This window comes from Indicator indicator, chromosome 25 (genome assembly GCF_027791375.1).
Source record: "Indicator indicator isolate 239-I01 chromosome 25, UM_Iind_1.1, whole genome shotgun sequence".
NCBI lineage: Eukaryota > Metazoa > Chordata > Aves > Piciformes > Indicatoridae > Indicator > Indicator indicator.
Window position 1 is genome coordinate 2,809,557 of NC_072034.1, and position 12,859 is coordinate 2,822,415.

A 12,859-nucleotide genomic window follows, 5' to 3' on the forward strand; every position below is an offset into this window, starting at 1 on the left:
ATTACAGCAACAGACATCTCTGTAATGACTTCAATTAGCTGTTTACATAATGATGTCACTTGATTGTTTGGACAGAACCATGGAAGCAGGCTAAGCTTTCCACAAACCAAGTCACAAGTGGAGCAACTCCCTCAGCACTGCATTTCTAGGACAATGCTGTTCTTAAAAAAAAGAAAAAAAAGGAAAGGGAAAAACCAAAAAAGAGGAAATGTACAATAGTACATATAGTTTTGTAGTAAACAAGTATCTGAACAGATTCAGCTTTCCTTTTTTTAATTTTTATTAAAGCATTTAGAGCTTTATAAAATAGAAACCTTCCAAAGGTCAAGTTCAAAAGCTGAGAGGAGGCTTTGCTAATTTCTAAAGGTAACAGCCAGAATACCATTGCTCTTAGAAGATCTGTCTTTTATTTTACCTCAACAGTTTTAGCCTTGGAAGGTGACCCCACAAACTCCACTACCATTGTTGTGTGTAAGCCCAGCAGCATCCACCAGGTCAGCTGAAGACTCCTCCTCTGATGGGAATGCTCTCATTCAGCCCCTGTTCTATAAGTTTGATGTCCTCCAAGTCATCCTTTATTATGCTAATGAGGTGACTCAAGCCTTCTTGCTGCTGCTTCAGATGCTGCAGATAGTTCAAAAACCAGCATGAGGATAGTTCAACTTGACAGATTTTAAAGTAATATTTCTCAGAGGTGTCACAGCTGGTGGCCTCAGCACACTGAAAAGCCTTGGCATAATCTCCTCCAGGGAAGGAAACCCAGGACTGTCTGTGCTAACAGGCTAAGGGCAGAGGGTGGTGCTGCACAACACTGTCCCTGGGGGCAATAAAAAGGACTTCATCCTCAAACAAAACCATGGTGTTCAAGATACATCTCCCAACCTAGTGAGCAGGTGGCTTACATGCTGAAGTTCAAAAGCATCCCAGAACAATACTTACTTGCTTGATTTCCCTTAAGAGGTCTGCATCTACGTAATAGCGCTCCTCAGCCCGCACTGTTCCAAAGTGGTTCTGCATCCTGATCTGGGACATCAGCTCATTCAGCCTGCCCTGGGAAGAGAAAACAGGCTCAGATCAACTCATTTACATCTGTCAGAGCTCCCCTCCCAGAGCCACCAGGACAGGAAGCACTGCCCATCATTCCATTTTTAATGCTCTCTTTGAAAGACAGGCAGAGGGCAAGCAGCTCCTGGACTTCAAAATCAGAAATACTTAAACCCCTCTCAGTCTTGCAGCACAGAGCACAGGACCATAACCCAGGAATGCTGCTGGACTTCTCTTCTGAAAGCTTTCCACAATGTATGAATGATTTGGAAAACCTGAATTTGTATGTGAGCAAACGCCAGGGTTTCTGGCAAAGCTCTGCTGCCTACTCACCTTGAACTGAGTAGGTGCATTAAGTTCACACTGAATGGTGTCCAGCTGTACACGAAGTTGCTCTTCATCAGCTTGAATGGCATAACCGCTTTTCCTTTGGATCTCCTGCTTTATCAACACCTACAAAAGAAGAGAAGACTTTGCCCATCTCTTCTCTCCACCAGCCCATCCATGTGCCTTTTTGCTCTTCCTCCAGCGTGTCTCATCAGATTTGTTCTGTCATTTAGTTTGTCTCTAATCAGATTTGCTCTAGTCTGCTGCTCTGAGACCTTTCATGGTCTGAGGTTGCCAAAGTGGTAAGACATGCTGCACACCTGAAGCTTCCCCTGACAGCTCTGCCTGTTACTTAAATCAATACCATTTAGATCAAGTCTGAACTCTCTTTTCAACACTGGCCATGCAGAAGATGGAACAGGTCATCCTGTCCCCTCTCAGTTTGCCTTCTGGCACTAGACTGTGTCAGGACAAATTATTTAGTGTCCATGTTACCTGTAATGTTCTGTGAGAAAGAGCCATCAGCTTCCTCTTGTACTGTGCAATCTTTGCCATGGTTGTTGTTTGGTTTTTCTGCAGCTCACTGATGTCTTCTGATATTATCTGCAGAGGAGACAGAGTCAGTTGGAAGTCATAAGAGCTTTTGATAAAAACACCATCAGTCCTGATTTGAAACTGGGAGTCTCAAAACAGCACTCAGGCCAGCACCTCAGTGTTCTGGCTGAAGATGTTTACAGAAAACCTGTTGCTAGACCTCTCCTGGTCTGGTTTCTATTTATTTTCACAAGGCAACAGAAAACTGGGTGCCTAAATTAGAGTCTGTGCCAGTGCAACTTAATTGAGCTCGTTTGACTTAGCCTATAACAACACAGCAAGCCTGAACCTGAAAAAAAAACCCAAAGCCCAAAGCCCACTGCTCAGTTTTTGGCTCTAAGATCTAATTAAGGAATACATTAAGGTACCATGATAAAGAGTCACAGCCCTAGGCACATGGGGCCAGTTTCAGTTTGTACACACAGGAGCTGGGGAGAGCTCCTGGGAGAGCTGAGGCACATCCTTTGTCAACAGTCATGGTAGGGAGAAGAAACCTTACATCCAGTCGAGTTTGATGCTGCTTGGTCATCTGATCTTGGGCCTTCAATCTTCTTAACAGTTCCTTAAAACCCACCATTGGCACAGGAATCAGCCTACAAGAGTATAAACAGTTCTGACAACACATTTCTGTTAGACACTTGGTATGGATTAATAATGATAAAGTTACAGATACTCTGGTCAGGGATTGGAACAGGCTGCCCAGGGAGGTGGTGGAGTCCCCATCCCTGGAGGGGTTCAAAAAGCATGTGGCCATGGCACTTGGGGACATGGTTTGATGGCCATGGTGGTCTTAGGTTGCAGGTTGGACTCAATGGTCTTAGAGGTTTTTTCCAACCCAAACAATTCTATGATTCTTGGCCTATTATAAATTGAGATCATACATAAACATAACTTGTTAAGTTCTAGAGTCCTCACTATTTCTGACAACCTTGCTCCTTCTTCATAGAGAAATCAGCCTAAGTGATCTGTAACCATGGGGAGGGTACATGGGTACATCACTTCAAGGAACAGAGAACAACAGTTGCACAAAAAGAAGTCACAACAACTAGTGCATGTAAAGGGGTAAGTAATGCAAGTGAGGCTCTCCATCCTGACAAGCCTGAATGGGTGAAGGGATTGGAGAAACTTTTCTGAGAAGCCTCACAGCTTCACACAGCACTTGACAAAGTTATTGTCAAAGAAGCTTCTAACAAGTTACCTGAAGGGTGCTACATGATGTTTTACATTCCCCCCCTTTCCAGGTCTTTTTGTAATACTCTGACAGACTGTTCAGACTTACTTGTCAGGATCAGGATTATCAACTTTGGCTTGTTCCCATATAATAGGATCAACACCTTAAATAAAAAAAAACAACAACAAGTGAGGTTTCAGCATGGATGGATGTGAACAGATACCACTTCTTACAGCTGGCAAGCAGGAAAAATAGGAAATACACAGACCCTGGGAACTGTGCTAACCAGAATGGCTCTTATACAAATTAAGGCTAATTAAACAAAGGTAACTCTTAAAAGTCTTGGTCCTGCTGTTTCCACTGTACTTTTAAAGGGTGTTTGCTGTTTCCACTGTACTTTTAAAGGGTGTTTTACAGTGGGCTGACACCTGCATTCCTCCCAGAGCCCTCCCAGCTGTGCCCCTGTGCAGCCCCAGAGCACAAACCAGCAGGAGGGTTCTGCAGGAGCTGCTTGGCCTGTGCTGGGGAAAGCTCTGTCCTGGCCATGGAGAAGCTGACCCCCAGCTGCTGCAGGGATGATTTGATGTTGGCTTGTTCAAAGTGGGCATGGAGGGTGGATGCAGGGACTCTCCTTGAAGTACCGTTGGGCGAGCGCTCGACCACGTAAATGATCACTTCTGTCCTGAGCAAGAGAAAAGGCTCACGGTCAGAAGAAACTAATAGAACAAAGAACCCTAACCCAAAGTTTCCACTCTTCCCAGCTGACAGCTCACTTCCTTTCCACTGAGCAGCTGCAGGGCTTAACACTGCAAGGCAGAAAGGGAAAAGCTGTAAATACCCCCCAAAATTACAATCTGCCCCCAGTTTTAACGTCAATATTATATGGTGGTGCTAGCACAACATTAAAAATAGCCTAAGATTTTTGGTCTTTAAAAGATATTGAACTGTGGGGAAGTAAGAAGCAGAAATGTCTGTGTGCTGAGGTATTTCAGGCCCCAAACAAGCCAAAGCAGTCAAGGGCAGGATGAGCCAGCTCAAGGAGACCAGCTCCCACCCAAACTAATATTTCTGATACATATAGAATACTGCAAAGAGGCCATTACTGTATACCCAAATGCCTTCCACCTTGCACATGACCAAGTGAAGAACACCTCCCAACTCCTAAAATACTCAGTATTTCTTTATCCTACCCTCATCTCCAGGGGCTGGAGCAGCCTATTTCCTGAACTGAGGTTCTCAGCAAAAGAAGGTGACATACACAGGAAAGATACTTAAAAAGCGACATGAAGGAAATGAAACTGGGGATGAAGAGATCTAAAATCAGGGAGCAAAGGAGACAGAGCAGACTAAGCCAACCCTTGCCAGCATGCAATACCAGACAAAAAGGCAGAACTGTGTGAAGTTGACATACTGGTCATCTGGCAAGGTTTTGACACCTTCCACGTTGACAGTCAGGGTCTGGTTTCCTCCCAGAATTTTGTGTAGTGACTCTACCAGCTGCTGCTGCTGGCTTCGAATATCTGCTTCTTTTCTGTTAAAGACCAAAACCACGAGGCCATCTTCATCCTTGTTGTTGGGGATTAAACTGTAACCCACAGCCTGAAAATGCACAGACAACAACTGGGGATGTGTTACTTAGCAAAAACCTATCCATCTGGCATGAAGTTGCTCCATTTTTAGAGCAACTGGCTCAAAATTTAAGTTACAACATATTGGGAGATGCAGAAACATAAACCAAATCCCCCTTTCAAGTGTTCTCTTGCAAAGCCACCAGCAAGTAGCTCTTTAGGAGCATGCTTTTCATGGTCAAGAGCTGCATGCTTCTCATTTGTTCCACGGCTGAAATGGTTCCTTGAGCACCCTTTGGCTAATGCCCCGTTCTTATCAGGTGTCTGATGCTTACAGAAGCAATAATTACAGACAAGCTTATAATGCTTTGCCCTCATTCCCGTGCTACCACCTCCATTGTTTCTTAGGCATCTGCCACTGCTGGCACCCATGGAACTCATCAGTAGGCTCACTTAAGGTATGTGAATTCCCAATGGCATTGGTAATACCAAACAAAAGTGAACTTAGCTGATAGGAAAACTTCTCCTTTTGGTAAACTCTAAAATTAACCAATTTTGCCTCTCACAACTTACACTTTGCAATTTTTCAAAGCTCAGAAATCTCCAAAGCCACTTCAGGCAACAGCTTACAAGATTCCCTAAGATTTTAGGTGCATTATCAACAAAATATTCACAGAAACACCTAAAAAGGTAATGCCACAGCAGCCAAACATTCATTATGCAGACACACAAAGACTTTATAAAGTGTCATGATGTGCATCATCAAAACCAGTCCTAATTAGGCATTAGCCTACATCCAGGTTAGAAAGTCTGCATTTCAGAGAAGCAGCTTGAGAAAGGAGGCTATCACCATGCCTGACCCAAATCCACTTTCAAGCTCAAAGCTTAGCAAGAAGTCAGCAGACATGAGATTTGTGGAGGATGAAGAGCTACACATTCTCTGTTGACAAAAGGAAGACTTGGAACTGCTGATGATATCCTGTAAGGAATGGAGTCAGCTTTAGCAATGGCAAGGCTAAAGGCAGAAGGTGAAGGCTGGTGTGTTTAAAATGCTATGCACAGGCCAGGTTCACAGAGGGTTCTCCCAATGTAGGCAAAGAAATGAAGAAGGAGCCTGAAGTTCTTATTCCAGATGTTAACAGTTTCTTTCAGAGGCGAAGGCTACTCTCAACAGTTTCTGTAATGTTGTATCCTACACAAACACACTTTAGAGGCAATTTCCAGAGGCCTGCTCCCAGCACACACACAGACCTGTCAGCTAGCAGAGAACACGTGCACTTGTTCCCTGGGACCTCAGTGCAGCCCCGTTTCCCCTTTAATCAGCATGCAGCAGAGGTGTGCACAGTACCTGCTAAAGTGCCATCTCAGAGTGCTCCTAGCAGGAACAAAATACTCACCAGACACTCAAGACACTCAGCAAGCACTGAGCTGCTGGGCAGCTGAACAAGTCCATACCTTAAACCTGCAGAAGGGGTTCTCCTGCGTGAACTCCACAGGAGCGATGTTGTTGTTGAAGTAGCCTTTGCCTGTTCCCCAGAAGGCCTGAAGCTGGTTCCATTTAGCCAAAATTGCATCTCTCTCATCTCCCAAGAGTGTGGGAGCTGAGAGGGCACTGGCTGTATTGATGAGCTGGTTGGACTGGGCAGGTGTCTGAGCAGGCTGGCTGAACAAGCTGCTTCCTAGTGCTGTGTTGGATGAGCAAAACCAAGTGAACAGGCACAAACTTGACCACAAGAAGTTCTATCTAAACATGAGGAGGAGCTTCTTTAATGTAGGGGTGGTGGAGTCCTGGAGCAGGCTGCCCGGAGACGTGGTGGAATCTCCATCTCTGGAGACATTGCAAACCTGCCTGGATGTGTTCCTGTATGACCCACCCTAGGTGACCCTGCCTTGGCAAGGAGGCTGGACTGGATCTCCAGAGGTCCCTCCAACCCCTACCATTCTGTGATTCTGTGAACTCCTCTACACCAAGGCAGACTCACTTTCTAGAAGCCAAAGGTAACAGTCTCCTGTTACATACATCCCTGTCCCACTCCTTGTGTGCCTGCTGCAGCCCTACACCTTCATTGCTAAGGAAGGGGCACATAAAGGGAGGGTTGTACTTACTGGTCTGCTGCTGCTGGGTACCAAAGCCTCCAAAGCCCAGCCCTGTTCCCAACCCACTACCCAAGCCAGTTCCAGTTCCTGTGCCAAAACTAGTACCAAATCCAAAGCCTTTGTTCTGAGTAGCACCAAAAAGTCCTGGGAAAAGAAGCAAAGAATTATTGAGAAGAGAGCAGTCTCAAAACATTGCTGCGAAGGGCTGACACCCTGCAGCTCCTTCTACAGCAAATACATTCAGCCTTTCCCTCTCTTACCAGTGGTGCCTGTGTTGGTGGGAGCAGAAAAGCTAAAGGCTGGTGCTGCAGTGGTGGTGGTTGTCCCAAATCCTCCAAATGCACCTAGCAAACAAAGTTGGCAAATAAGGCAGAGGGCATGTTGTGAGTGGCAGCTGTAGAGAACATGACAGCAAACAACACACTTCCAGGGGTGTCATAAGATGCTGACAGATGGATGGGTTATGTCACAGGCATGTGGTTCACAGTGACCATGGGCATTGAGTTCAGTGTCTGAGGAAATGGGGGAAAAACATGAACCACAAAGCCAAGACATCTGTGGTGTGTAACACAACAGAGAAGCAGCAGGTAACTGACATCCTGCTTCTCTACCAGCAGGATGTGCTCCCCTGAGTGCCAAACACAACTACTTCCTAAACTCGGGAATACTTCTAGTCGGTGTTGTTATTGTTTAATAAAGAATTTGGTGAGCTTTTTAAACATTCCTAACCTCTCCAGAACAAAACCAGACACAAATCAACCCAAGCCAAAGGCTAGGGTGCACACCATTGCTATGCCTACATGGCAAGGCTGTCACAGCAACGATTTCTTTCTACACACAGGTAGAACTCCACAAGATCTTTGTTTTGAAGCTCAGTTTCCTTATCGTCCTCCCTAGTAAATCTCATTTTGAGGTTCAACCACCATCAGAGGAAGACGGATGCAAAAGCAATCAGCCTTCCTCAGGCTTTCAGGAGAACTAGGACCTGGATAGCAGGGGAAGACCTGAATGAGAGCCTGAGTTCCACTGTGCCAGGGAGAGCCCTGAGAAATCATTTTCCTCTCTGCCCCCTTAGAGGAGGTGCCCAGTGCAGGGCAACTAAGCCATGACAGGTGCTACTGGCCCACACAACCTCCCAATACATGAGGTGCCCCCACACGACCTCTGTGCTATAGTGGTGCCAATGCACCACTGGCCCAAGGTGCAGCCTGGGCCCTTCTGACTAGCCCTGGAGGACCAAGTTCTCTCCACTTCAAGTTGTTTTCACTTGTGTTCAAATGGAGACAGACAGCTGGCTACAAAGGATTTGTCAAAAAATCCACTTCAACTTGAGGAAAAACTTTGCTGAGAAGGTGCTGGAGCCCTGGAGCAGGCTGCCCCGAGAGGTTGTGGAGTTTCCTTCTCTGGAGACTAACAAGACCCATCTGGATGGGTTCCTGTGTCACCTGCCCTAGGTGACCCTGCTTTGGCAGGGGTGTTGGACTGGATGATCTCTAGAGGTCCCTTCCAACCCTACCATTCTGTGATTCTAAAAAGATGCTGGCACTAACTCAGAAGTCAATAGCAAAAAAAAAAAAAAACCCAGCACACTGTTTAGATCTATGACACCTGGCATTCTCTAGGCTGTGTACAAAACAAAAAGTTTATACCAAAGCTGACATGCAATCACATTTAATTTTCATTCATTCATTAACATGAGTGGTTATAAGGAGTTGTTCAAGTTTCAGCCCTACCCATCTGACATGATTTTTAATTTTGCACTTCTTGGAAAAGGATCTATGAGTGCAAACTGCTGAAAAAAAAATAAGTATCCAAGCTCTGTCTGGAGTAGTTCAAATTTAGCTAAGAGGAAAAACAACAAAAAAATCCACAAACCAAAGGCAGACCCCTCAAGTGCACACAGGTAAGAGGACACTAAGACAGGGAGCAATGACGCTGTGGGATGGATGTGATTCCTATACGAGCAGCGGCAACGAGACCCTGGCGGCTGACTCCACACAAGTACCAGTGCTAGAGACCCACACGGTTAGGCACACTTGTATGAAGCAGGGCAGATTTAACTTGGAGTTCTATCAGCAGAATTGATGGATCCACATGGGACCATGATGGTTTTTCAATACCCAGCTCACCCATCATTCCCCAGACCACCCCCCCCCACAGGCATGGAACACCTGAAGGAGAGGCTGGATGGGTGGGAAACAGAGGACTGCTCATTTTGTGCTGGTCGTATAAAATTTGTTTCTCCACAGAAACTGTTGAGGTGTGGTGCATTCATGACAGCCAAGGCAAGGCCAATGAGGAGACAGAGGGGGAGATGAAGAACATGACTGCAGCAGTCCAAGAATCTCGTGGCTCAACAGCTGTTTCTTGAGAATTTAACACGCAGAAAAACCTATGAGGCTACAGATGGCTCTCAAACCCATTCTGCTCCCAGTCTTCACTGGACAGCAGTAACACTAAACACAGATTCTCAGCTCAGAATGTCATTCTTGGACCCCTGCTATCAACATTTATCACAGAACACGTGGAGTTTATGCATTATCTACCTGCACTTGCCAGAGTGTTACCAAAATTGAATGGTGGAGTTGAGGTAGTGGAAACACCGAAATTCCCAATATTAAAATTCACTGCCGGGTTAGCAGTTAATCCAAAGCCCCCAAAATTAAACCCACTGGCAGTGGAGTTTGCAGTTTCCAGCCCACCAAATCCTGACAAGCGGGAAGCAGAAAAAGAGCAAGGTAACATTAGTGCTGAGGAGAAGGCAGGGTCAGGAAAGAAAAGCCACAATATTTGCCCATCACCAGGGATGAGACAGGCATAGTTAAAATCAAGAGTAAGATGCTGGCTGGCATTAAACATTATTTACTGAACACCAGGACAGTTCCAAGCTTTCTGTTTAATCCCTGCTGTCAGCATGTGATTTTTCCAACCAGCTGTTAACATTTCCCCCATCTGATTTCAAAGCCAGACATCCAAAATATCCATGTGATTAGACATTCCTGACAAGAGTAATTTCTAACTGCCTGTCTTACCTAGCTGCCTCTATTCCAGTGTAACTGATGCTACTCTCAGGGAATTATTTCATGAGCTCTCAGGAAGGCAAGAAGAAAGCTACCACCATGCCCACAGGCGTGGCAATAGCAGGACAACCACAAAACACAGCTCCAACACTCCAGGACATTATTTATTTAAGTTATACTCAAAAGGTTTGCCCAGCCCTTGCTGTTGACTTACCTGCTGCATCGAGGTTTTTCAGTGCTAAGAAAACTGGGCTAATACAGCAGCTCCCCAATTCCCTCCCCAGGAAGAGCAGAGAACAGGATCATGCCAGACAGACAGACAACGGGAAGCCCTGGAATGTGATCCTTAAATTCCCTCTAATATCGATCTGAGAGCAAAGTAAACCTCGTGACAGTGCATGAGCAGTACAAGAGCAGCTTTTAGTTAAGATAGGGCCACAAAAGTCTGTGTCTAAAACAGGCACAGTTAAAGACCACACAGCATCCTGGCCTGGAACAGCAACAGTGTGGCCAGCAGGAGTAGGGAAGTGATCCTGCCCTTGTATTGGGCTCTGCTGAGGTCACACCTCAAATACTGGGGTCAGTTTTGGACCCCTCACTCCAAGAAGGATATTGAGGGCCTACAGTGGGTCCAGAGAAGGGCAACCAAGCTGGTGAAGGGTCTGGAGAACAGGGCTGGTGAGGAGCAGCTGAGGGAGCTGGGGGTGTTTGTTTGAAGAAGAGGAGGTTGAGGGGAGATCTTCTGTCTCTCTATAACTCCCTGAAAGGAGGTTGCAGTGAGGTGGGGGTTGATCTCTTCTCTATAGTCTCAGGTGACAGAAGGAGAGGCAATGGCCTGAAATTGTGCCAGGGGAGGCTTAGGTTGGAGAGGAAGGAAAATTTCTTTGTTGCAAGAGTGGTCAGGCATTGCAACAGGCTGCCCAGGGAGGTGGTGGAGTCTCCATCCCTGGAGGTGTTCAAGAAATGTGTGGCCATGGCACTTGGGGCCAGGGTTTAGTGGCCATGGTGGTGTTGGGTTGATGGTTGGACTGGATGATCTTACCGGCCTTTTCCAACCCAAACAATTCTATTATTCTCTATATACCCCAGGCTAACTGCAATGAAGATGAGCCCTGTTCAAAGGACTTTTTCAGTGTCTAAGAGCCAACAAAGTATTCTTTCACTAAGTCAGAGTTAGAATGCCTCTGGCTTACATCCCACCATAAATGGACAGCAACTGACAAGAGGGAAAACGTCTTTCTGCCTTTACAAATTAAACACCTGTCTTTTACACTGCTCAAAAACTGACTTCCAAGAGCATCTAATCCATAGCAGAACACTACTGCAGTCAAAAGTGATGATCCAAGTGACTCGGCAGCAGCTTTAACCAGGCACCACCGTCCATCACCACATAAGAGTCCTAGGAGCAACTTTTAGCAGGATCAAGCCCTGGACGCCTCCCGACACGGACCCACCACCGGCTGTTTGCGCGGGAGGTGTCAAAACCCGGACAGAATCCGGCCGGTACGATGGGGACAACGTTCGACCAAAAGGCGGAAACAAACAAGAGAACTCGCTCGCGTCTCACTGGCTCCGCCGAGAAGAGGCGCTTCGGACGGAACGGGACCAGACGTCCCGCTGCCGCTGAGGGGCTGCGGATCGCACTGAGAGGGAGGGAACGCGAGTCTAGCCACGGCTGAGGGGCTGCAGATCGCATCCAGGGGCCGCGGATTCCGCCGAGGGGCTGTGGATCCCGCCGCTGAGGGAACTGCGGTTCTCATTGGAGGGGGGCCACGCGCGTCCCGCCGCTGAGGGAACTGCGGTTCTCATTGGAGGGGGGCCACGCGCGCCCCGCCGCTGAGGGAACTGCGGTTCCAACTGGAGGGTGGCCGCGCGCGCCCCGCCGCCGCTGGGGGGCTGCGTGTCACGTAAGGGGCGGTGGGCACGCGAGCCCGGCACCGTTTGGGCTGGGACTACAACGCCGAGAGAGAAAAAAAACCCAAACCCTCCTCCCGCCCCCTCCCGGGGCCCCTCCCTGCTCACCGGTGGGGTTGGCGGCACCCGCGCCCGCCGTCGCCCCGAAGTTGAATGCCATGAGGTTGTTGGTTGCCGGGGCCGCGGGAAGGAGCGTGCAGCCACCGGGCGGGTCCGACCAGAAACAAATCCCCGACGCTTCCGGCCGGCGGCCGCCAAGCGCTTCCGGGTGGCGCGAGCCTCCCACCGCCAAGCGAGCGTCGCGCCGTGACCCGAACGGGAAGCGCCGCGGGCTGTACCACTGCGTGCGGCGCAGCCGGGGGAGGAGCACGGTTCCTTTAACTCGATGCCCCGCGGAGACTCGGCAATCCCCAGCAAAGATCGGAGCTTTTTGACTCAAGAAAGAGACGAGTCGGCCGTGCTGTGCTAGTGACCCGTGGGGGTCTCTCTACACCCATTCTTACTGGGGATCTGGCTCACAGTGCAAGCTGTTGCCACAGAGTGACAGACTGGTTTGGGTTGGAAGGGACCGTAAAGCTCATCCAGTTCCAACCCCCTGCCATGGGCAGGGACACCTCCCACCAGCCCAGGTTCTCAAGCCCTCATCCAGTCTGCCCTTGAACACCTCCAGGGAGGGAGCATCCACAGCCTCCCTGGGCAGCCTGTTCCAGTATGTTCCCCCACTCACTGTCAAGAACTTCTTCCTAATCTCCAGTCTAAATCAACCCTGCTCCAGTTTCAAAACATTGCCCCTCATTCTGTCACTTCCCAAAGTCCTTCTCCACCTCTCCTTTAGCCGCTTTAAGGTCTCCCTGAAGGCTTCTCCAGGCTGAACAGCCCCAACTCTCAGCCTGTCCCCAAAGCAGAGCTGCTCCAGCTCTCTGATCATCCTCATGGCCTCATCTGAATCCTCTCCAACAGTTCCATGTCTTTCCTGTGTTGGGGGTTCCAGAGCTGGATGCAGTACTCCTAGAGGGGTCTCCCCTTCTTACACCATTAATCTGTAGGCCTTGTCAGAAAATCCATTGGGCTTTCTCTCCAAGACCTGTTCGTAGCCATCGGCCAGGGAAGGACATGAACAGCAC

At 48.0% G+C, this 12,859-nt stretch overlaps 1 protein-coding gene across 2 annotated transcripts; it reads right to left on the reverse strand.

Annotated features, from left to right (window-relative positions):
- Positions 1–359: 359 nt before the first annotated feature.
- On the reverse strand, positions 360–11,895 carry NUP54 (nucleoporin 54). Of its 2 annotated transcripts, XM_054392310.1 has the most exons (13): positions 11,844–11,895; positions 8,973–8,984; positions 7,062–7,145; positions 6,811–6,945; positions 6,160–6,389; positions 4,548–4,735; positions 3,622–3,818; positions 3,245–3,299; positions 2,465–2,558; positions 1,867–1,974; positions 1,378–1,497; positions 940–1,050; positions 360–624 (listed from the first exon to the last, which is right to left on the reverse strand). In XM_054392310.1, the coding sequence occupies exons 1-13, from the start codon at positions 11,893–11,895 to the stop codon at positions 496–498; spliced, it is 1,515 nt and encodes a 504-aa protein (XP_054248285.1). In that variant the 3' UTR covers positions 360–495. The 2 variants fall into 2 exon arrangements, with proteins under 2 accessions (XP_054248285.1, XP_054248286.1); XM_054392311.1 differs by lacking the exon at positions 6,811–6,945.
- Positions 11,896–12,859: the final 964 nt, after the last annotated feature.

Bases quoted from the DNA above. Each gene is read 5' to 3' on its own strand.
- NUP54 (XM_054392310.1), bottom strand. From the start codon at position 11,895: ATGGCATTCAACTTCGGGGCGACGGCGGGCGCGGGTGCCGCCAACCCC. The intron at 6,390-6,810 runs GTAAGTACAACC...CATCCAACACAG, and splicing joins TACCCAGCAGCAGCAGACCA to CACTAGGAAGCAGCTTGTTC. The intron at 1,051-1,377 runs GTGAGTAGGCAG...TTCTCTTCCCAG, and splicing joins ATGCACCTACTCAGTTCAAG to GGCAGGCTGAATGAGCTGAT.